Source organism: Typopeltis vanoorti, chromosome 10 (assembly GCF_054136105.1).
Source record: "Typopeltis vanoorti isolate ZY-2024b chromosome 10, IOZ_Tvanoo_1.0, whole genome shotgun sequence".
Classification (NCBI taxonomy): domain Eukaryota; kingdom Metazoa; phylum Arthropoda; class Arachnida; order Uropygi; family Thelyphonidae; genus Typopeltis; species Typopeltis vanoorti.
In genome coordinates, this window is record NC_143558.1 from 44,653,707 (window position 1) to 44,680,090 (window position 26,384).

At 37.2% G+C, this 26,384-nt stretch overlaps 1 protein-coding gene across 1 annotated transcript in view; it reads right to left on the minus strand.

Annotated features, from left to right (window-relative positions):
- LOC150102376 (diablo IAP-binding mitochondrial protein-like) overlaps positions 1 to 26,384 on the minus strand; it is a 54,275-nt gene that overhangs the window by 16,277 nt on the left and 11,614 nt on the right. Inside the window, exons 2-3 of the mRNA XM_090399791.1 lie at positions 21,421 to 21,568; positions 5,116 to 5,247 (exon numbers count right to left, since the gene is read on the minus strand). Of these exons, the coding sequence (XP_090255917.1) occupies positions 5,116 to 5,247; positions 21,421 to 21,568 (280 nt within the window). The remainder of the gene's footprint in view (positions 1 to 5,115; positions 5,248 to 21,420; positions 21,569 to 26,384) is intronic.

Below are 26,384 nucleotides of genomic sequence, written 5' to 3' on the forward strand. Positions count from 1 at the left end.
CAGTAATCACATTACATGTCTACAACAAACACACATACGTGATAATGAATGAGAACAATAAGTCTTCTCTGTCATGCGAATGTGTAACCTTAGCTACTAGTTGGTTTACAACGTTTTTTATGTTCCTTTCAATTTGCATTTACTAGTTTTCATATCTCCGTAAACGCCTTGAAAAAGCCAGACAGTTTGCTGGCGAAGCTGGTAGGTTTTAATATAAGTTTTATTGTAAAAGAAATTATATTCTTGTTTTCATTTTTACAGAGGCTTGCCATAAATACTGTTACAACTTGAAAGGTGCATAAACCGTTAATCTACCAGTAAATCATTTACAGCTTTCAGCACATACAAATCACATGTATACTGCTCAAAACAATTAGGGGATATTTTGGATTTCTTGTAAATTATAAAGTTATAAAAATAATTTATAACTTTATAAATGAAATGAAACTTTGTATTATAAAAATAATGTTTACTGTACACCCCTTCAGGGTACAAGGCAGGAATTTGATAATGATGATGATAAAAATAATTTACAAATGTAACATATTTATTTTTAAATATTCTTAATATACAACAGTGTAGAACATGCAACTATGTACAAAATCATGTTAAGACTTTTCAAAACGTGTCTTAGTCGTATTAGCATGTGTGTGTGGGGGATCATTATGGTGAGTCAAAACATTTTTATTGAGGTCTCATCAGTGAGATTTGACAAAATTTCTTGACTAAGAGGCAAGAGTAATTTAGTTTCATAAAAGACCTGGATTATAAATGCTTATATTACTATCTTAGGGATAGGAAACAATCAAACACCTTTACCAAGGACAATTTACCAAGCTTTTATTGCAAATCTATAGCAACAATTGCAATAAACATAGCACATACCCTGCTTGTATTCTCAACTGCATTCTTTCAGTTTATTAGATATTCTTGGTAGCTCTGAAATGTAGTTCCTTTATATAAAGATGTCTGGTAGAGTCAGTAGTGCACTCAGGATTTAATATTGGAGGGGGGGGGGGCGAGTTAAGTAGATGATTTGAGAATACGCACTACGCATCGCATACGGCCTATGATTGAGCATCTGTAATGATCGCTAATTCATAAGTAGTAAAGAAATAGAAGACATGACACAACATAAATAAAAAAAATAAAAAAAAATTTTTTTTTAATGTCCGCACGGTTAGCCTAGTGGCTGTGCACTTCGCAACCATATGACTGGGGAAGGAGTGTCCCAGGTTCGATTCCCATCAAAGACGTGAGGAATTTGAGGATCTTCCTCAGCCATAGCCCAGTTAGCCGATCTTGGGCGTGGGCAATAGGGTTTTTTCTGCCAGTTTATCTGGCGTTTTTCATCCCGCAAGCAGGCAAATCGACCCTGTGAACACACACGGATCTACAGCTATAAATACTTAACCCCCCCCCCCATTAGGGGGCTCAACTCGCCCTAATAGGCCAGAGGAGAAAAAGGGAGGAAAACTCCATACGAATAAATAAATAAATAAATTTTAATTAGGAAGAGATTTTTGGAAAATTTTCTCATGTTTTTTACTTTTTCTTTGGGGGGTGACAGAGCCCCTTACCCCCCCCCCCCCCAACACCACCTTTGTATCCTTTCCGCAGTTAATTTATCAAATTCCTGCCTTGTACCCTGAAGGGGTGTACAGGAAACATTATTTTTATAATACAAAGTTTCATTTCATTTATAAAGTTATAAATTATTTTTATAACTTTATAATTTACAAGAAATCCAAAATATCCCCTAATTGTTTTGAGCAGTATACATGTGATTTGTATGTGCTGAAAGCTGTAAATGATTTACTGGTAGATTAAAGGTTTATGCACCATTCCCTCAGCCAGACTTTCATTGAAAAGACAGGTCAAAGGCACTGTCAGTTCCTTAGCACATTCTCTCAAAACTCGTGGTGAAATACCATCCAGTCCCACAGCTTTACTAACATCCAGAGTACTCAGTATGTGGAACACATTCTCCTCCTGCACCTCTAAACCTCGAACCTGCCCTATCCCTCTAGTATTAAAATTTATTCCTCCAGGATGAAATACTCCAATAAAGTGTTCATTGAACAATTCCACTATGTCCTCTGCATCAGTCACTCTATTCCCATTTTTATCCCACAATGTCATTCTTCCACAGTCATTTCTTGTCCTACTGGCCACATAGCTAAAAAATTCCCTAGGATTTTCCTTGAATTTAAGGGCCAATCTTTTCTCATATTCCAGTTTTGCCTTCCTTACCATACTAGTCACTCTCCTGGCCTGTCTCTTATATTCTTCATGCATCTTCTCTTCACCTGTCTCCTTATATCTCTTCCATAGCCTCTTTTTCACATGCAGGTCCTGTTTAATATTGTTTGTCATCCACTTTACTCCAAATTGTGTCCTCTTCTTCACTCGTGGAATACAGCTTACCATTGCTGCTAACAAATATTCCTTCACAATTTCTCAAGCACTAATGATATCCCGGTCTTCCAATTCCTCCCTCCACGAAACTTCACCAAGTTGATGTCTAAGACTATTATAATCACTTGCTTTATAATTCCACATACGTCCCTGTCTCTTTGATACTCCTGCATGTCTATTCATTTTCCAAGTCAAAACCATATGGTCACTCTCTCCAACTGGTGGGAGAGATGTCATCTCAGTTATTATCAACTCTTCTGATGCTATAACCAAATCCAAAACTCTTGGACCTCTTGTTCCCTCTGTTACATATTGCGTAAGACATTTGTCCTAGAAATTCCATTCCCTTATTGCTACATGCATCTTCCTCTCCCCAATTTATACTGCTGTAGTTAAAATCTCCCATAACAATAATTCTTCTTGCACTTGCCACGCTCAACTGTCTCAACATCTCCTGGTCCCCACCCTCTGTGATCCTTGGTCTGTAGCAACACCCCACTAAGTATCCCATCTTCCCCACCTCACACCATATGCTTTCGAAATCATTAGTGTCACAGCCTTCCAAAGCCTCTACTCTTAGAGGGCATAGGTCGTCACTTATCATAAGCAGTACTCAACCACTGCACTTTGCCTTCCTATCCTGCCGAAAAATGCTGTACCCAGCTACTTCCATTCCTGTTGTTATATCCTCTTCTTCAACCACGTCTCGGTGATCCCAATAATGTTTGGCCAGGCTGATGCTATCAGTGCCACCAATTCCTCTCCCTTACTCCTGGCATTAGCATAAAGCATAAAAATGCCACCGTTTCTATACCCAGCATTATCCCCTCTAGACTCCACTGGGCTCAGCATTACCTGATGTTGTCCCCCTTCTCCCAAGTACCCATTCCCAAAAGAGGTCACCCCTGCTACCATCCACACTGGGACACACTGACTCGTTCAGGACAGCAATCTCTCCAGATGCCTACGTCCTTCCTCATTCAAATGCAAGCGGTCTCTCTCGCATACAATTCCTTGCTGCCCTCAAACGCACTTCAAGCATCCACATATTCCAACCATCTCTTCTCACACATTCTCGCTATTATGCCATTCAATATCACTGCTTTTCTGCTCAGCTCGTTATTATCATACCTAGGCAACACACACACACACGCACTATCTTTCCTCTCTGTGTCTTCTTTCGTACCACCTCAAGCAAGAATCTCATATCTCTCTCTGCCCTATTTACACCACCACTCAAGTCATTTGTTCCCACCATCACAATAATCTCATCTATGCTTTCACCTCTCTTAATTGTCAAAGCCACACTTTCTATCTTTCCTCCTGGCAAACACTCCTCATGCATCCTATCTTGAACACCATGAATCATTGAGTCCCCATACATTAGACCTCTTACCACCCTATTCCTCAATTGCTCACATGTATCCCTCACTCTCTCTCTCCTGTAACAGTTTCTCTCTGTGCTCTCCTACTTACCTGTCTTCCTGACATCACTCTATCCCTAGTCCCTGTGCTCCCTTGCATTCCTCTCATTCCCTCTCTCCTGCTGTTTCCATTCTTTACTCTTCCTCCTCTGATTCGCCTTGCATTCATCTCTTCCATCCGCCTAATCTCATCTTTCACAGTTCTTATCTCATTTCCCAGATGATATTATAACTAAAATACTCTTTAATAACCATTTCCTATATTTTGCCAGTCATACTGATGTCATCAGGGGAAACTATACACAGATAAAGATATATGCATGTCGGTGGCTACATCAGAAAGTGAGACTGAAATTAAGAAGCAAAGTCTAAAGTCCTAAACTTGAGTATCCAATCAAGCCCACTAGGTAGTGTAGTTTAGAACTTAAGGCTTCTTAAGTGTCTTCATTTCAGTTTCATTTACTTATGTAGTATCCAGCATGTAAACATCTTTATATAATTTCTTGATGAAGCCAGTTTGACTTTTGCAAAATATAGGAAATGGTAATTAAATCATTTTAGTTATGTCATCATCTTCCTAAAAATAGCAATATGAGTAATGCAAAATCAAGTGTAGGCAACATTATCAGCCAACGGAAATAGGAGCAAAAAGACGGAACAAATCTTAGCAATCCAGCCTGAAAATAATCAACTAGGAATTCAAAGATTCTAACAGTAGCTTCAAGAACTACATATCTCAGTTTCTCTGGAAGGATATTTGCATGTAAGCCAAATCAGCATCACAGACTACACTGGAATAAATGACACCATGACTGGTTTGTCAAGTGTTGAAAGTCTATGACATGGAACAATGAATCATGTTACACCATATTTTGATCAGCTGGGTAAACAAGAGTGCATGGTGAATGCCAGTAGCTTGAGTGCATCATCTTAACTGTGAAGTCTGGTGGTGGTGGAGGTGGACTAAATGAACTTCCAATTCATTTAGTCCAATTGTTCAGAGAGTCCTGTTCATAAAAGACACACACGCGTGCATGCGTGTGTGTGTTTTATGAACATTAATAGTGTACCTTTTAGGAAAAATACAATATCTGTATGGAACTAATATGTACTCAGCTTAATACAGTCAACTCTCACTATAACAAACTACTAAAAGTCCCAAATGAAGTCCATAAGCAGCATACTATTATAACTATAGCAATAATGAACTATTCCTGTATTCCCTGCAAGTTTGCTATACTGAGAGTTCACCAGTACAAAGATTGTTACATACCTTTTTGTACTCTTCTTGTGCATCCAATAATGCAACAGTTACTTGAGTTAAAACTCTTGTTGCTGATTCCACAACATGCACACAGGCTTGTTTAATGAGAAATGCATGAGTCAATGATGATGGATCAGCGTCCTGCAATTTATTGTTTGGATTACTACATGTTATAATAATATAATGTTTTATATAATTTATATTAATTTATTTATATTTATATTTAATATAATTTAACATACAAAATATCTGTTAATCGACTGTATATTATTATTATTATTATTCAGGCCTCCATGGAGTCAAAAAACTCATCGTGGGAGGTCCTTCCTAAGAACATAAAGTCTGTCAAGACTCATCGAGGGGAGGTCCCACCCCTAAGAAACACAAAGTCTATCATACCACTCTTTAAACTCACTGACCATTCTCTCTCCCACCACTCCATCAGGCAATGCATTCCACGGTTCAACCACCCTCCACGCAAAGAAACCACTCCTTACCCATCTGCTCACAGTTTCCTTTCGTAATTTCCAGGGATGGCCTCTTGTCATCACTCCTTCCCGCTGTTCAACCAAGCGAAAGAACTCCCCAGTGTCAACTCTGTAACCACCTCTCAACAGTTTAAAAGTCTCAATCATATCACCTCTCCTTCTTCTATCCACCAAACTCTGCAGTCCACATTCCCTCAGCCGATCCTCATAACTATGCTTGTACAGTCCTGAAACCATCTTTGTCATCCGTCTTTGTATCCTTTCCACAGTTAATTTATCCCCTTCAAATCCTGGGGACCAAATCTGAGAACACTCAGTCCAAGTGTGGTCTGATCAGAGACTTATACAACAGAATGATATCACCTGCATTATAATTCCATGTCAGTGTCCTTCTCATAATTGCAGCAATCCTCTGTGTTACCTTCACCACCTTTGCAATATGTCCCCTAAACTTCAGGTTTCTATCAATCATCAACCCCAGATCTCGTCTCCCCTACTTCCTCCAGTATAACTCCTCCCATAGAGTATGCAGCATCCCATCGATGTTTCCCAAACCTCAAGACCTTACATTTTGCTGCATTAAACTGACACCCCATTCATTTGCCCATCTATATAGCTTATTCAAATCCTCTTGCAGTGCTACAACATCTGCACTATTACTAATAATCCTTCCCAGCTTCGCATCATCCGCAAACAACTGAATATCCCCTTGCAATGTCATTGATATAAAGGTTAAACAATATAGGTCCTAGTACTGAGCCCTGTGGGATCCCACTTGTAACCCTCTGCTTCCTTGAAACTGCTCCACCATACACAACTCTCTGAAACCTATCAGACAGCCAATCCTGAATCCAGTTGACCAATCTGACATCCAGACCCATGTGCTGCAACTTAAATATCAGCTTATCATGTGGCACCCTGTCAAATTCCTTCGCTGAGTCTAAGAAAATTGCAGTATATGCTTTTCCCTCATCTAATGTTCTTGTAACTTTATTATAAAAGGCTAGCATATTGCTAAAACAAGAGTGCCCTTTCACAAATCCATGTTGACTCTCACAGATAACATTACCCTCATCTGCCCAATGCTGTATACGGTCCCTCACTACTTTCTCCAAGATCTTAACAACTACTCATGACACACAAATTGGCCTATAATTAGACACTTCCAGTCTGTTACCACCCTTATGCAATGGCACTATCTTACCTTCCTTCCATTCCCTGGGCACCTTTGCCGAAGCCAGACTTTCATTGAAAAGCCAGGTTAAAGGCACTGTCAGTTCCCTAGCACATTCTCTCAAAACTCATGGTGAAATACCATCCAGTCCCACAGCTTTGCTAACATTCAGAGTACTCAGTATGTGGAACACACTCTCCTCCTGCACCTCTAAACCTCGAACCAGCCCTATCCCTGTAGCATTAAAACTGATTCCTCTAGGATGAAATACTCCAATAAAGTGTTCATTAAACAATTCCACTATGTCCTCTGCATCAGTCACTCTATTCCCATTTTTATCCCACAATATCATTCTTCCACACTCATTTCTCCTCCTACTGGACACATAGCTAAAAAATTCCCTAGGATTTTCTTTGGATCTTATGGCCAATCTCCTCTCATATTCCAGTTTCGCTTTCCTTACCACACTAGTGACTCTTCTGGCCTGTGTCTTATATTATTCATGCATCTTCTCTTCACCTGTCTCCTTATATCTCTTCCATAGCCTCTTTTTCGCATGCAATTCCTGTTTAATATTGTTTGTCATTTTACTTTTACATTTTACATATCACTTTACTCCAAATTGTGTCCTCTTCTTCACTCATGGTATACAACTTACCATTGCTGCTAACAAATATTCTTTCACAATTTCCCACGCACTAATGATATCCCGGCCTTCCAATTCCTCCCTCCATGAAACTTCCCGAAGTTGACGTCTAAGACTATTATAATCACCTGCATTATAATTCCACATAAGTTCCCGTCTCTTTGATACTCCTGCATGTCTATTCATTTTCCAAGTCAAAACCATATGGTCACTCTCTCCAACTGGTGGGAGAGATGTCAACTCAGTTATTATCAACTCTTCTGATGCTATAGCCAAATCCAAAACTCTTGAACCTCTTGTTCCCTCTGTTACATGTTGCCTAAGACATTTGTCCCTCAAGAATTCTAGAAATTCCATTCCCCTATTGCTACATGCATCTTCCTCTCTCCAATTTATACTACTGTAGTTAAAATCTCCCATAACAATGATTCTTCTTGCACTTGCCAAACTTAGCTGTCTAAACATCTCCTGGTCCCCATCCTCTGTGCTCCTGGGTCTGTAGCAACATCCCACTAAATATCCTGTCTTGCCTACCTCTACATCACTCCATATGCTGTCAAAATCATTTGTCTCACTTCCTTCCAAAGCCTCCACTCTTAGAGGACATAGGTCATCACTTATCATAAGCAATACCCCAATGTCATAAGCAGTACCCTAATCATAAGCAGTACAACAATGTCTCAGTGATCGCAATAATTTTTGGCCAGGCTGATGCTATGGGTGCCACCAATTCCTCTCCCTTATTCTAGATACTTCTGGCATTAGTATAAAGCATATAAATGCCATTGTTTCTATACCCAGCATTATCCCTTCTAGACTCCACTGGGCTGAGTGTTACCTGATATCATCTCCCTTCTCCCAAGTATCCATTCCCACAAGAGGCCACCTCTGCTATCATCCTCCCTGGGACACACTGACTCGTTCAGAACAGCAATCTCTCCAGATGCCTACGTCCTTCCTCATTATGTTATCAGTAAGGCTTTCACTCAACAGTAGGCTATTAGTAGTTAAGTTTTTAGGGAGTTCAAAAGATATGTGTGGATTTTCAAACAACACGAGGGGAGGGTCAGTGCCCCTAACCCCCCGCTTTGTTCAAGGGTCAACTCTGTGTGTGTGTGTGTGTGTGTGTGTGTGTGTGTGTGTGTGTGTGTGTGTGTGTGTGTGTGTGTGTGTGTGTGTGTGTGTTTTCCTTCCAATAGTAACCCTACCAGGCGGTAATTTATTCCTACATGCTCCATTACATTACAATGCTTATATTACATGTAGCTTATAAGTACTGATTAACATTTCTATTTATATTTTTGTATTAATTTTCATATTTACATTTAAATTTTTATATATACATATATTAACACTATACAGTATAATTCACATAATAACAGTATTTATGTTAGATCACAGGGACTGGAAATTGATTTTATTAGAAAATTTAGTTAATTCTATGTAATAATTTTCAATAAGTCTCTGTCTTGACACTGGCCACTTGTCTCCAGAAGTGATGACATGTTGTATTAGGGGCATCCAGATGGAGTCCAACAGCTGACAGTCGTAAAGTATGTGGTCAACAGTCTGTTGAAGGTGTGGACTGCAAATGCACGATAGTGATTCCAGGATATGGAATCTGTGAAGGTAGTGTCTTAGTTTTCCATGTCCCGTTAGTAGCGTGGTTAAACCTGGAGAAATGGAGTCTTTTCAGCCGGAGTCTGTTTCTGATACTAGGAAAGAATTCTTTTGTTGTTGAACCGTTTTTTGATGTTTTCCATTCTTCTTCCCACACATCTAGGCTTTTCTCTTCTGCAAGTGTTTTTATTACAGATTTCGAGAATGTCTGGTAACTTGTTTCTAGCCGTTCGTTTTTAGCTGCTTCTTTAGCCAAGTGATCCACTCTCTCTCATTTCCTGCTATTCCAGTATGCGCTTTCACCCAGCAGAAATTGATTTCCCATTCCTCTAGAGTGAGATTTCGAACCAGATTTCTTGTCTGTTCTATCAATGCAATATGGTTGTTCTGATTTTTTATGCCGTCTATAGTGCTTCTACTATCGCTGTAGATTGTTGCTGTCTTTTGCTGAGAGGTGTTGAGTTCTAATTCCTGGAAATATGTGAGTGACTGAACTATAGCAAGTTGTTCTGCTTGGTTGTTGGAACAGAGGATGCAATCCAGAGCAGCGTTCTTGTATTATGGACTGTCTGTTGTATGCAGTGAACGAACAACCGACATTCCTTTTGGTTTTGCTTCTGTCAGTGTATATTTGGATTTCGTCACTTTCAGAGCTTTCCTTCTCCTTAATATTTGCTTTCTTTGCTGGGTGAGGCCACTTACTGTAGTGAAGCAGACGTTTGTAGCAATTTGGATCGATGTTGCAACTTTCGATATATCTTCCGGAAGTGGCTTCATATATAAGAGATAATTCTTGTATTTTCAGGCAGATCGGTGTTAGAGCTGCAAAATAGGAGGGTGGTTGAGGGAGAGATACCAGAGAGTGGTTTATTCAGGAGTGGAGTCTAAAAGACGGCTTGTGACTAGTGGAGTGCTACAGGGCTCTGTTCTTGGACCACTGCTTTTCAATTTGTTCATCAATGATATAGGAAAGGATTTGAGAGGAAGTGTTCACTTGTTTGCTGATGATGCAAAGTTGGGTAGAGCAATTATGAGTGCACAGGATGTCAAAATTTTACAGGATGATTTGGATAGTTTGGAGGACTGGGCTAGGAAAAATGGATGTCAATTTAATGTGCCAAAGTGTAAGGTTATGCCTTGGAGTTGCCTGGAACAATAATAATAATAATAATAATAATATTGTCCTGTATCCTTTGATTATGCGTATGGCTATAAGGTGTTGAACTCTGTTTAGTTTTTGTCGGTTTATCTTTGATTTTAGTGTATGTTTCCGGGCAGGTGCAGCATAAGATATCAGTGGTAGTATAGCACCGGTATATATCGTTTTCAGCACTCGTTGGCCTAATTCCCACTTAATCTTTGCCGACTCAGCTAGAAGGTTTATTATTTGTAAGCTTTTTTTCGGCAACATATGAGATGTGCTTATTGAAGGTGAATTTTTCGTCTATTGTTACTCCTAGGTATTTTAGCTCACTGGCTACCTCGAGAACTTCTCTGTTTGGGAAGACTGTTACAGGTTGTTTTGATTTTTTTCGTGAGATGTGGAGCACTTTAGACTTGGTGCTATTGAAGGTCACTTTCTTCTCGCGTGCCCACTCTGCAATTTTAAAGAGTTCTTCGTTGGCCATTACTTCTAACCGTAAGCCGTCGCGTCCCTGAATCATTATCATTGCATCATTGGCAAAGGCTATGAATTTTGTTTCAGTGGTGACAGGGAGTCTTAAAAGCGAGTCGTACTGGATGTTCCAGAAACCTGGCCCACAGCAGGAACCATGCAGACGAAAAAAGTCGTTTGACTTTTTTCGTTACAGTTGTGTTTCTTAGTGTCATGGTTGCTCTTCTGTCTGAAAAATAATTTTTTGTAAGGTTGAGTAAGTTTTTAGGGCATTTTAAATCTATTAATTGATTGATTATAGCTGGCCACCAAGCAGCATTGAAGGCTCCTTGTACGAGGGCTATTCAATAAGTAATAAGATTAATTTTACTGTCGCAAAATCACTCATCACAATATTAATTTCTGTGAAATAAAGAAATATTGCTGTCTGTATTAACAAAAGAGGTTGATAGATGGCGTATATACGGGCTGATGTGCTGGAGTGTCACGTGACTAAACGCAAGCTTGTTTCAGCGCGCCTACGAGCTGCGACCAGTCATCGAAATGGAAGCGTCCTTGGAACAGCATTATGCAATTAAATTTTGTGTGCGTTTGCAAAAATCGGCATGGGACACTTTTAACATGATACGCGAAGCTTTCCACGATGAAGCAATGTCGAGGGCAAGTCTTTTTCGCTGACATAAAACTTTTAAGGAAGGAAGGCAAAATGTGGAGGATCTTGAACGTGAGGGAAGATCTTCAACGTCCATCACAGAGACAATGATCAACACAGCAGCAATTATCATCAAGGAGGATCGCAGAATTACACTACGCCAGCTGCATGTTGTCCTGAATATTTCTGTGGGAAGTGTTCACTCAATCATGGCTGAACATTTGGGACTGAAACATGTTTGCGCCCAATGGATTCCCAAACTCTTGACACCAGAGCAAATGCAGCATCGAGTGGATGTGTGCACAGAATGGAAAGAAAGACTGGAACACGAAGGCGACAACTTCTTAAACGCATCATTACAGCAGATGAAGCTTGGTTGTATCACTATGACCCTACAATGAAACAATAAAGCAGTGAATGGAAGCATCCGTCTTCGCCTACCCTCAAGAAAGCAAAAACAATGGTACAGCACGTCAAAAGGAAGTGTCCATTGCTGAAGAATGGCTTCTTATTGCACCACAATAATGCAAGGCCACATACTGGTGGTGTAGTGGATGTTTTGCAGAAGAATAACATAGATATCCTACCACACCCTCCATACAGTCCTGATCTTGCACCGTGCGATTTCTGGCTGTTTCCTCAGCTCAAGAAACCACTAAGAGGCCGCCATTTCGAAAGCAACAAAGCATGTGCAAAAGCTGTGGAGGCGGTTTTGAAAGAATTCTCAAAAAACGGACTTTCGCATGTGTTTAAGAAGTGGATGCAACGTTGGGACAAATGCATCACGTCTCATGGTAGTTACTTCGCAAAAAAGACCATGTAAATAATGACGATTAAAGGTAATCTGTTTTCTGTATAAATATAGTCTTATAACTTATTCAACAGCCTCTGTACATCAAGTGAAATCAGTAGTACATCTTTTTTTTTGCTGTAGACTGTGTTCTGCGAACTCTTTCACTTCCATATTGCATCTACTGTACTAGACTGAGGTCTGAATGCGTATTGATTGCTGCTTAATAAGTTTCTTGAGTAGACGTGGTGCATTATTCAGTTTATTAGAAGTTTTTCTAGTCCCACCAGCAACGTTTATGAGGCTGATTGGTCTGTATTTGTTAATTTCGTCAGATGTTTCTTTTCCTGGTTTGATTATAGGTATAATTTTGGAGTGTTTCCATATTGAAGGAAATCGTCCTCTCTTTAGGCATTTGTTGTAAATGGTTGTTATGAATTTGTGTGTGTGTGTGTGTGTGTGTGTGTGTGTGCGTGTGTGTGTTATTTCTTATTTTGCTTGTTTTAATGGAAAATACACGTATAACATGGAATTGTCATCACTTCCTGCCATAGCATGTCTCAAAAAATTTATGATCTGTCTGTTATCAAATCTTGTCATAAAAAAAATAATAAAAATATGTCGCAAAACTTTTTTATATATAATGATCTACACATTTTTATTCTAGGAAAATAAGTGGCTTTAGCTCTAACTTTTCTGGAAATAAATGATAGCCTGTCTCCATCTTTATGCTGCAGGATAAGTGCGATCTCTAGTAAAGATGAAAGCTACATAAGAGTATGAAAGACAGCTACCATAATCTCACATTCCTAATCTTAGATAACAAAATTTGTATTATTCTCTGAATGCAATGTGTGAGTTATATGTTTGATTCTTCTGAAATGTGGGGTTAAATACCTTGGAGGAAAAAATCTAATTACATATCATGTCAAGTAAGATTTTCATTGGATTCGACACGATTTTGATGTCATCCCATTAAAGATAATATTTTATTATACACAATATTGTCTAAACATCAACTAACTCAGGAAGATAGCAAAAAAAAAGTGTACAAAAATTTTCTCTAATCAGTGACTAGAATTGAAGCTATAAGGTCTTTTCCTTCTGTGAATGTAGTGTGTAGTGTCATAGATATTAAGAGGTTAACTTAGGCTGATTGGCATTTTTTTTCTGTTTATAACAATGACAAATGCAGGTGTAATATGAAAGCATCATGATTTCATTGCAAAATAAACATGTGTATTTTCACTATGTTATAATTTCTGAAATTCTGTGCTACATTCTGCCTCAGCAAACTAACAGAAAATGCTATTACTGATGTCATAAAGAAAAACTTACTTATTTCTGTAATGAATATATATTATGAGAGGTTTATATACGATGATCATTTAAATTTGGAACTTTACATTTTGTGCTTTGTTTACTATAATGGCAAAATGCAGATGTAATAGGTAATTGCCATTACTTCAACACAGAGCACATAACTTACTGATTGTATCTGTAGAAAAGTTCTGCACCACATACTGTCTCAACACACACACACACACACACACACACACACACACACACACACACCTACACAGGCCTTTCCATGTTAAGTTCAAGCCTGGTCGCTGACTGCAAGAACTTTTTCTAACCCTTTCTTTGACTGGTTGTTGAGTTAGTTGATCTCTGCCATGGGCAAGCTGATTTTTTCCTCCTGAAAACTTGGGTTTTTATCCCATAAACTTAATAAAATCAACCGTAGGACCCACACAATTTCAGACAAGAACATATCCTGTTAGCGTTAGGTACCAAGAGATGGCAGATGGCAGCACTTGATTGAAAGTCTCTTTATCAGTTGCCACTTATAAATAGTGATAGCCTTGGGCAAGTTATCTCTGACTGGCTACCAATGGAGACTGAACTGCCCACTCAGTCTCAAAAACTAGACAGGATTAAAAAGCCTTGCCTATTTTATTCCCTATAAGGGAATAAAAGGTGTTAGCTGATCAATTTGATATATATACATATATATATATACACATACATACATATATATATATATATATATATATATATATATATATATATGCACAAACATATATTTAAAAAAATTAAATACAATTTCTAGCCAACTTCCCATATTTTTCACAAAGAAAGTCCATCACTGAGATTGAGGGTTGAAGAACAACTGCAGCATTTTGAAAAGATGTTTGGATCTGCAAGTGCTTCTATGTAGAAGCTTAGCATTATTCAAAAGGATTTTATGGCTAGTGTTATCATTTCAATTTTCAGACTTAGGTAAAGTATAGCTGTTATTGCTTACATGGAGTCTATTAAACTCCCTGTAACTGCAACTTATCATATCTGGGGCAAACTAGCTGCTGCATCAACAGATATATTTCCACCAATCATACACCGAACTAAATTAGTGTCATTAACCCATCCTTTCAGAACATGACACTGCTAGTACTAGCCACAGGATCCTTCTGAATAATGTTAAACTTCTGCATACAATAGGGTATCCATCTGCCTTTTTTACACAAAAATTGTCCCACTGTCCCCAGATGTACTTTCAGGAAGCCAATATATCCTGTTTTTTAATATCTAATTTCAAGTATGAGATGTTTTCATATAACATCCATAAAGCAAACAAATCTTACAGGAGTAAGAATATTATATTTTCTCGTAACTTTTGTCAAACTATCCACACAATCTATCATACTTCTTCTTGAACCCATCAGCACACAAAGCACTAACAACTGACTCTGGCAGCCCGTTACATCTATTCACCACTCCCCAAGAGAAAAATCGAGTCCTCATGCACTTACTAACCACATTTTTACTCAACTTCCAGGTATGATCTCTTGTTCTGCCCCCCCCCCCTCCCCCAGCTGAGTGCTGACACATTTCCTCTGTAGGTGAAAAAGAGGAGATATGATAAAACTCTTTAAGTAACTTAAATGTTTCTATCATATCCCCTCTTTTTCACCTATCAACCAACTTCTGCAGTCCACACATCCTCAAAGGGAACACTCTACAGACCACTCATCATCTTGGCTGCTCACATCTGAATCCTCTCCACCACTTCCTCATTCACAAGAAACCCAGGAGATTAAACTTGAGCACAGGAATACAGATGTGACTGTATCAGGGCTACTATATAAAGAGGAATAACAACTTCCTTTTCTCTACTTGTCAATAGCCAAGCAATCTTATGCACTACTACCTTAGAAATATGTTGTCTAAACTTCGGCTCTCTATCTACCAACATCCCTAAATCTCTAGCTTAATCTATTTCCTGGAGTATAGTTCCATCAATGTAGTAGTACACAGCTTGTCATTTATTTATCCCAAACTTTTGCATCTAACAAGATGATTTATATCTTCCTGTAAAATATCAGCATCATCTTTGTTGATTATTACTCTACCTAATTTTGCATCATCTGCAAACAACTGAATATTTCCCCTCAGATGATTTTCTATATCAACAATGAACAAATTAAATAACAGTAGTCATCAAGTACAGCGCCCCGTGGCATGCCACAAGTCACAGGACTTCTACAGGACTGTGCACCTGTATATAAACTACTGTTTGGTATTTCTCCATCAACCACTTTCTTATTTACAACACCATTTTCATATCCATACCCATTTGATGTAACTTATGTATCAGGATTCCATGTGTTATCCTGTCAAACAAAACAATAATATTAATTATTAATCATTTGTTTGACATTAATTATTATTATTACACAGGCACTTCCATGGAGTCCCAAGACTCATCGTGGGAGACCCAATCTATCATTGTTGAAGTCAACAAATTCCCTACACTTTATGGCATACTTCATCAGGAATAAAATATTTTAACTTGAAAAAAAAAAAAAGTAACAGACTAATTCTTAAAACATAAACTGTCATAAATAGAAATATCATTAAATTGACATGCTTTGCGCTGAACTGCACTATGTAATGTCTAGCATAACCTGGTTTTCTCTCCCTTTTTAAGTCTATTATATATGCTAACCAAGTTGGTTTAAAATAAGGCCTTGATTTTTGTTGCACAGTGTTGGACAATTTGTCATTTCAGTGGCTTCATTGAATTTGCAAACAAAACTGTTGAATTTAACATATGGCATTCCTGTAAGTTGCCAAAGTACCTGATGCTTTTCAATGGTAGTATGAAAATCTAGGCCAGAATTGTGAACTCACCTTTTCTCCATATCTTTAATATGTTCTTTCATACAAATCTCTTCTGAGCATCCCATTATCCTGAAGTTAACAGATATTGCATGTACAGAAAATTTTATATACACCTTGTCTCTTAAGTGGTGAAAGAGGTTGTTATGGTGACTGAAATATAATAGTATCATAGAGATTTGTCAATTAGCATGAAGGCAATTTTAAGTTGCATTGCCTTAACACATTAGCAATTATATCTGTGATTTTTTTTTTAATGTAAGGTAGAGATACTGCACCTTTTCTGTGTTTTCTCATATTTGTGTTGAAACATTTGATGGCTTCTGTAAAATTTTATTGATAGTTTTAAGATTATAGCCATTCTTTAAGAATATTTTCTTGAGGTAATCCATTTCTTGTTGTCATTTGGTGATTGCTGTATTTATGCATATTTTTATGACACCTTGCTTCTTGGCAAAGGATGAGGTGGGAAGTAGCATGTAAATATCTTCAAGTATTGAATTTTTTTTTGTATATTTTGAAAGATAGAGATAGTTTTGATCAGTAACTGGCCTGTTTACTTCAACTTCTAATGTGAAACATACTTTGTGATTTAAGCTATTTAGGAAGTTTGTAAAACTATGAAGTGTTTCTTTGGAACCCAGTCAGACAAGGAAAATATCATCAACATACCTTAGCCATGTTTGAAACATTGTGTGGTATTTTTCATTGGCTATCTTTTCAAAGGATTCTAAATAATAATTGCTAAGTGTGGAAAAATCAAAGATTTCATTGCTATGCCCTCTTTCTGTTCATGAGAGAAAGAGGGAGATAGAGAGAGAGACTTAGAGAGATGACAAGTTGTCCATAACTTTATCAAGAAGATATTTGCTTGCTGGTAGTTCATTCTTTTATCCATTAGATTTGTGGTTCATTCTTTCATCATGTACAGATGATGAAAGAATGAACCTGCAAAGTGTACATGCAAAATTTTGTGCATTTTAACTATAGATAATCTATTTAATGAATCTCAAAGGTAGTTTGCTAGACAGTTATGAATGATAAGCATATAGATTTTTTGCCCATTTCAGATAATTCCAGCCTAATATTGACAATTCTTTCCTGTAGCAGTGTTCATAGTGTTTTCTCCTTGTGATTCATATGAAGTAATACCAAAGAATTATCCTACTCAACTGACTTGAGTTCCAAGTAGAATGATTCAGCATGTTCCATTCAATTTTATCTTCTAGATGTTCAGATGAACACAAAAAGGAAAGATTAATGTGTTAATCTTTCCTTTTTGTGTTCCCTCTTTTCTAAAAAGTTCTGATCTGTTTCAGTCTTCCTTTTCTAACACCAATTATGCTACTGCTAGCTCTGCCTCTTTTTCATTATTATTATTATTATTATTATTATTATTAAAACAAGACCTCATGGAGTCAAAGACTCATCTAGGAGGTCCTTTTATCTCACACACATCTCATCATACCGGGTCTTAAACACATTCAAACTCCTTGCAGACACCACACTCTCAGGCAAGGCATTCCAATCATTCACAACTCTGCACGAAAAAAACCTGCCTCTCACTCCCCTACTCACACCCTCTTTATACAGTTTCCAGGTATGACCTCTGGTTCTCCCCTGATCTCCCACTATTCTCTGTAGAACTTCTCCACCATTGATCCTATAACAACTCCTTACCAACTTGTAGGTCTCAATCATATCTCCCCTCTTCCTTCTCTCCACTAGACTCTGCAAATTACATCTTTTCAATCTTTCCTCATACTCGACATTCCAGAGGTCAGAAACTACCTTAGTCAGTCGCCTTTGCACCCTTTCCAACATCTCTTCATCCTTCTGAAAACCAGGTGACCAAATCTGGGCACAATAGTCCACGTGTGGCCTAATCAAAGCCTTATACAATGGAACAAGAATCTCCCTACTTCTACACGTCAGGGTCTTCCTCATCATTCCCAGAAGTCTTTGTGTTGTCTTCACAATTTTGGCGATGTGTCCCCTAAATTTTAGATCCTTATCCACTATCACTCCCAGATCTCTTATTTCCTCTACTTCCAACAATATATTCTCACCAAGCATAAATTCTGCACCCCATCTTTGTTTTCCAAATTTTAAAACCTTACATTTTGCAACATTGAACTCGCATCCCCATTTGCTTGCCCAATCACTCAATTTATTCAAGTCTTCTTGCAAGGCCACAACATCTTCACTACTCTTTATGGTTCATCCCAACTTTGCATCATCTGCAAACAACTGAATATCTCCATCCAAATCTTCGCCAATATCATTAATATACATTACTATTTAACTTTAATAAAAAGTTAAACAGTAATGGCCCTAAAACAGATCCCTGAGGCACTCCACTAGTGACTTTCCTTTTCCTGGATATTGCACCCCCATACACAACTTGTTGATACCTATCAGATAGCCAGTCTCCAATCCAATGCACTAATCTAATATCCAACCCCATCTGCTCTAGTTTGACTGTCAACTTATCATGAGGTACTCTATCAAAAGCTTTTGCAAAATCCAAGTATACTACTGTGTATCCTTCTCCTCTGTCCAAGGAAGCAGTCACTTTATTGTAATAAGTAAGTAGATTACTAAAACACGACCTCCCTTTAGCAAATCCATGCTGTCCATCAAAGATTATACCATTGTTGTCAACCCAACTCTGGATCCTAGTTCTCACAAGCTTCTCCAACAACTTAACCACAACACCTGACACACAGATAGGCCTATAGTTTGATGCTTGAGTTCGATTACCTCCTTTATGAAGTGGCACAATCTTGCCCTCCTTCCACTCTTTAGGGACTTGACCAAGTGCAAGACTCGTATTAAAAAAATATGTCAAGGCAGGTGTCAACTCTCTGGCACATTCCTTCAGAATACGCGGTGATATATTATCAAGTCCCACAGCCTTATTTACATCTAGTTTACTCAACTCCCCAAACACCTCTTGCTCACTTACAGTCAGTCTCTCCTCCCCATCATCAACTGCTCTTAATCTCTCCATGAAGTCACATTCACAAGATTGAAAGATCTTTATGAACTGCTCATTAAGTATCTCCACCATACATTCTGCAACAGCTGTCTGTATACCATTTCCTCCAATCACTGTCATCCTTCCATAATCATTCTTTCTTTTGCTGGCTACATATCGAAAGAACTCCCTAGGATTCTTTTTAGCTTCATTAGCTAACTGCTGTTCATACCTCTCTTTAGCTACTCTCACCAACCAAGTCACTCTCCTTGCCTGGTCTTTGTAGAACTCATGAAATTGGTTACTTCCACTTCTCTTATGCTTCCTCCACAATGCCCTTTTTCTCTGTATTGCATGCTTAATCTCTTTATTCATCCATCTCACACCTAACTTATTTAACCTTCTCACCTGTGGTATACATTTAGACATTGCATCCACTAAATATTTTTTGAAAATCCCCCAAGCTGCATTGATCTCTTTTCCAGCTAACTCCTCATTCCATGCTACACCTGCAAGCTGTCTCCTGAGCTCTTCATAATCACCCCCCCTTGTAGTTCCACATATACCCTTTTTTCACAGGGGTCTTTGCACTGCTGGCAACCACCCAAGTAATCACCTCATGGTCACTTTCACCAATTGGTGGATGATTTGATACCTCATTGATAATTACATCCTCCGATGAGATGACCAAATCCAAGACCCTTAATCCTCTTGTGCCCTCTGTTACATACTGTCTGAGGTAGTTATCCCTCAAAAACTCAAGAAACTCATTTTCTTTACTTCCAGTTGCTATCTCTTCATTCCAGTCTATATTGCCATAATTAAAATCACCCATAATGATCACCCTTTTCTTATTTGCTTGGCTTATTTGACTATACATTTCACTATCACCACCATCCACATTACCAGGTCTATAACAACATCCCACCAAGTATTTGATTCTATTCACCTCTATCTCACACCATACTGCCTCAAAACCACTGGCCCCATTTCCCTCTTGCATCTCTACCTTGTATGGACATAACTCTTTCTCTGTTCATTGTTGCTTTGCCTGTGAATAGGGCCATATTCAATTCATTGACATTGATCTTGTAACTAGCTTAACTCTACACCCTGGTTTATCATATCTAAAAGAGCAGGGAACTTGTATTATTGGGTAATGTGGACTGAAATGTATTCAGATATTATGCTGACCTTGCCCAATAACACAAGTTCCCTGCTCTTTTACATATAATAAACCAGGGTGTAGAGTTAAGCTAGTTACAAGATCAATGTCAATGAATTGAATATGGCCCCTATTCACAAGCAAAGCAAAGCAATAATGAAAAAGAGGTGGAAATAGCAGTAGCAGCTAACAGAAACACCATGTGGTCATAATTGGTGTTACTTAGAAAAGGAAGACCAAAACAGATCAGAACTTTTTAAAAAAGAGGGAACACAAAAAGGAAGGATTAAAACATTAAACTAAACATCTAGAAGATAAGACCCAAGTTTATATCCCATCATTTGCTCAGCGTAAATGTGAAATGTGGAGATTTTATACTTCCAGTTATCTAGATTTGACCCTTACTTTGAAGTATATTTTGAAATTCAATACTGATGTTTATATAACAAAAACTATTTATTTACATATTAAAAAGTCTTTATTTCTGAATATATGTCTTTAAGGGTGGTTTTGTTTACATGCCACTTTGATACAAAAAATTTAATTCATATCTTGTCTAAAAAGAAGTATTTTTTTTAATTTTTTTTCAGGCAAGAATAAGTAGCTTCATTAGCAGGGATTTTCTACTGAAAACTTTTTTTATTAATAAAAAAAGGGTAAACCAACGTGAGAACATAGTTTTAAAGACTGCTATAAGTAGGTTATACTATATGTCAGCACTAGACTGTTTCATTACATTGCAGCTGCTTGTGAAAGCTCATTCAGCCAGAAGTTTTTTAAAATTTTATTTTATTTATTTATTTGAAGTTTACAGAATTCTAGAGAATCAATCCTACATAACATCTTTAAAATTGTAAGAGGATAACATCTGGATTTCTTTATTATTATTTTTTTTTTCAGATGAATGAATTTAATATATTGGATCGATTTTGACCTGGTTGGGTGGTTAATATATCTATTAACCAGATAAAAGTTAAAATATAGGAAAGGCAATTTACTTACCCTAAGGAATAGCTTATCATTTGTAGTTTCTTCTTTATCACAAAATACAATTAATGGAAATACTAAATTGATGGAACTTGAAAGTTTCTTTAGGTGACCTGGCTTTTTAAATGACAGGCACTGATACTTTCTTTTGTAAATATTTTGTCTATCACGGAAATTCAAAAATAGCATAGAATTAGCTTAAAAAGTAAACATATGAAAGGAGTATTAACTTATAACATTTTCTTGTATAATCAGACCTGTGGAGTATCCACAACTATAGAATCACACTTGTCACAGTAAAAATAAAATTTGTTATATAGATATTTCGTCTTAAGTATCATAAGGCATCATCAGTGCAAAAAGTGAACAATAAGGAATTTGGATAAAGAAACAGTAGAGTGTGTGCATTAATATGAATAAAGTCACATGTTCACAGGTTAAAACTATTGAGCTGAAAATAAAATTAAAATGGATGAATTAAAAGAAAAAAAATTACAAATTTATTTAATACAGTTAAAAATTACAATTTCCCACACTTTAGGAATAGTAAGGCAGTCATTATGATTGCGGTTAGGTCAATGAAGTAGGGCTTCAGCACTTTTTTTTTTTTTATAAATGTTTATGTTTATATGGATCCAAATCCTCAGGGGTCCTATCTTTGGAGTATGTAGTTAGCGGTCACGGGGTCCTGAGCTGAGCATGACATTGCTTCCACTTACTTGTGTCAGGTTCCTTCTATATTCTTTCCTATATGGCCTCACTTGGCTGACTCTTGCTTACTTTGACCCTGAGGGTATTAGAGTACTCGAGGCCCGAGGGTGTCTCTCCTTTTCCCAACTTCTACTCTAGCTGGTAGAGGGCAGCAGCTCTACTAGTACTTGCTGGAGCACTGCAGTGGAGAAGGCAATGGGAAACCACTCCACTAATATCCCTAGAAAATGTTAGTAGCAATGGATAGAACTTATAAGGGGGCAGCTACCAGCTCAGTAAACCAAGGTGGCATCTTTTGGCACAGAGAGGAAAAGAAGGTGCACATTGGAATGGATACAATATCGGGAAATAAGAACGCTTCAAGTGCTGATGTTTCTCCTGATCAAACCTCTAAAAATGACTTAAAACATGCTATAAACAAACTGAAAATGAAAGATTGCCAGAGAATCAAAATTGCAACATGGAATGTAAGAACAATGAACAGATGTGGAAAATTAAAAAATCTCAAACAAGAAACGGACAAAGGAAAAATTGATATCATAGGGCTCTGTGAAGTCAGATGGGAAGGAATAGGTGATTTTTATAGTTATTTGGTGGAGACAGAGATTTGCTTTGCAAATCTCTGTCTCCACCACTCCACTAACCTCAAATACTTTCATCATCTACACCAGTGCCATCTAACGCTGACGACCACCACTATTTTCACAGACAATCACAAATATCCATACCCACGGCAGGATTTGAACCTGCAGCCTTTTGGCCAGAGAGCGGATACGCTAACCACTCGGCCAACCAGGCCAGCTAAATTAGCATAAGATGTCTGAATGACAGGTTTATGGTGGTAAAATTGAAGGCTGAACCGGTGGACATAACAATAATGCAGGTATGAACAACTACAAGAACTAATTAAGGAAGAAAAAAAGCAAAGACTATATGATTATAATGGGAGACTGGCATGGAGTTGTGGGAAAAAGAGGATGGGAGTGTAGTAGGAAGATACAGACCAGGTAATAGAAATGAGAGAGGGGGGGGAAGGTTAGTGGAATTCTGTAAAGAAAATAAGCTAATAATTAAGAATACGTGGTTTAAAAAATCTAAGAGAAGACTATACACATGGAAAAAACCAGGAGATACAGAAAGGTATCAAATTGATTACATTATAGTAAAGCAAAGATACAAGAATAGTGTAAAAAATGCATGCACGTATCCTGGGGTTGATATTTACTCTGACCAAAACCTACTATTCATAGAAATAAATGTGAAACTAAAGAAGATAAAAGAAGCTATGAAAAGGAAAAAATGGAACTTAGAGAAATTAAAAAATACCAAGGAATTTGGAAATAGATTGGAGAAAGAATTAGAGGAAACAAGTTTTGTCAAAACTGAAGATCCAGAAAAGAAATGGAAACAAGTTAAAGAAAAAATAAAGAAGATTGCAGAAGAAGAAATTGGATATGTAAGAGCTAAAATAATAATAATAAAAAAAAAAAAAACTTGGATAACTAATGAGATGATTTCTCTAATGCAAGAAAGAAGAAAATGGAAAAATAAAGACATCCCAGAAGGGAAAATACAATATAGAACCCTGAATGACAAATTGAGAAGGGAAGCAGAAAGAAGTAGAGAAGATTGGCTTAAAAAACAATGTGAAGAAATGGAAAATTGTGAGAGTTGGAAGGTATGATCTTTTGTACAAAAAAGCAAGAAGCATGAATCCGAAGAGAAATGGAATTCAAGCTAGAGGCATAGAAAATAAGAATGGGAAAATCATAACTGAAGAAGATAAAATCCTAATGAGATGGAAAGAATACATTGAAGATCTATATGACAAGGAAAATAGACCAAATGAGTTGCCATTAGAAGATATAAAGAAGGTAAATGAAGATGATCTAGGTCCAGAGATTTTGAAGACAGAAGTAGAAATGGCCATTAAAGAACTAAAATATGGAAAGGCAGAAGGAATAGATGAAATACCAGAAAAATTCCTGAAAACAACTTCAGAAGAAAGGACCTGAAGAAATAACCAAAATAATAAATTTAATTTATAACAAAGGAGAATTACCAAAAGATTTTATGACCTTAATATTTATACCTATACCAAAGAAAAGTAATACAGTGAACTGCATGGATTTTAGAACAATAAGCCTCATTTCTCATTTATCAAAAATACTTATGAGAATTCTAACATGGAGAATTGCATCTAAGGTGGAAGAATTTCTTGGAGAAGATCAGTTTGGTTTCAGAAAGGGTAGGGGAACAAGAGATGTGATTGGACTGTTAAGAATAATAAGTGAAAGAAGTCTGGAAGTGAATAAAGAAGTTAATATCTGTTATATAGATTTTGAAAAAGCTTTTGACTTTGTAAAATGGGATAAGATGGTGGAAGTAATGGAAAAGATTGGTATAGATTGGAAAGACAGAAGGCTAATTATTTCATTACACATGGGACAAACTGCCATGTTGAGAGACATATATGGTACAACAGAACCAGGTATCATTGAACGAGGAGTAAGACAAGGCTGTTCTCTGTCACCAATTTTGTTTAACATGCATTCTGAAGTAATGTTAAAAGAAGCACTGGAGAATTCAGAAGGAACAAAGATTGGAGGTAGACAAATATTTGAAATATGATATGCAGATGACAAGGCATTATTATCAAATACTGAAACAGGACTACAACATCTGTTGAACAGATCACTGGAGCCTGTATCAATTATAGAATGAAAATTAACACAAGAAAAACAAAGGTAATGAAAGTAGCAAGGAAAGAGGCAAATATGGATATCAGAATAAATGGAGAAAAATTGAATCAAGTAAAGACATTTAAATATCTAGGAAGTGTGATTAGCAGTGATGGAAGATGTAAAAGTGACATAAAAGCGAGAATAGAGATGGGAGGAGATGCCCTTGATAGAAAATGGAATTTATTCAGAAGTAAAATGGACAGAAACCTAAAGAAAAGACTAATAAAATGTTATGTGTGAAGTGTTGCCCTTAGGACATTGAAGAATGAAGAAATTAAGATTTTGGAAAGCTTTGAGATGTGGATTTGGGGAAGGATGAAAAAAATCAATGGGCAGATAAAATAACTAATGAAGAGGTCTTAAGAAGAAAGAAGTCTGTTAAAGAGGATAAAAAGAAGAAAGGGAAACTGGATTGGACATATTCTGAGAGGAAATGGAATCATCAGAGATGACATCGAAGGAAAAAGACCCCAGAGGAAGAGTAAGGAAAACAATGCTAGATGACATGCTGAATGGAGACAGGTATACAACCTTGAAAGAGGAGGCTCAAAACAGAAGAGAGTGGAAGGAAAGTTTTTGCTACTAAGAGAAGAACCTGCTCATTTGCAGAATAGTTAAGAAGAAGATATGGATTCAAAGGAAAAGCACAAAGCTGCTACATAAATCCATATATAAACATGAATGTTTTATAGAAAGAAAGTGTTGAAGCACTACTTCATTGACTTAACCTCAACTGCAATGACTGTGTGAAAAATTGTCATCCTCAACTGTATTAAATAAATTTGTAATTTCAAAGTGTTTTTTTGTTAAAAGTTTTTCCACTTGGTTATACTATAAATTAAAGATGCCAAGAAATTATATTCTTTGTTTAATCCTTTATCCAAGTGTAAGCAAACAAAGTTGGCACGTGAAGTAACTTCACAACTGGGCAACTTGTATATAGAGGCTAATGACTTCACATCACCTGCCTTAGTATCCCATAATGCAAAGCACATATCCTTATGGACATGTATAATGCTATGCATTACAGGAAGAGTCACTACCCAGACTGGTTTCGATGTTCATTGAGGTGTCATCAGTGGGAGCCAGACCAAGAAGTCATACCAAGGTTGAAGTAATGCAGAAGTCATATTTCCATATACAGGTAGCCGAAAGGTGTCACACCTTATTACTAAAATACTCTGCATTATAGCAGGAAATATGGCTTCTGCATTATTTCAACCTTGGTATCATTTCTCGGTCTGGCTCCCACTGATGAGACCTCAATAAAGGTCGAAACCTGTCTGGGTAGTGATCCTTCCCATAATGCAGAATATTCATCTATTTCAATCTTATTTTCAGCATAATAGTTTTAACCTAAGAACACATGACTGCATACATAGAGGGTTTCCAATTTAATGCATGTGCTCTACTTTTTCTTTATTCAAATTCCTTGTGGTTGTTCACTTTTTACACTGATGATGTCTTATGCTATGTAACATGAAATATCTGTATAATAAATTAATTTTTTACTGTGGTGCACAC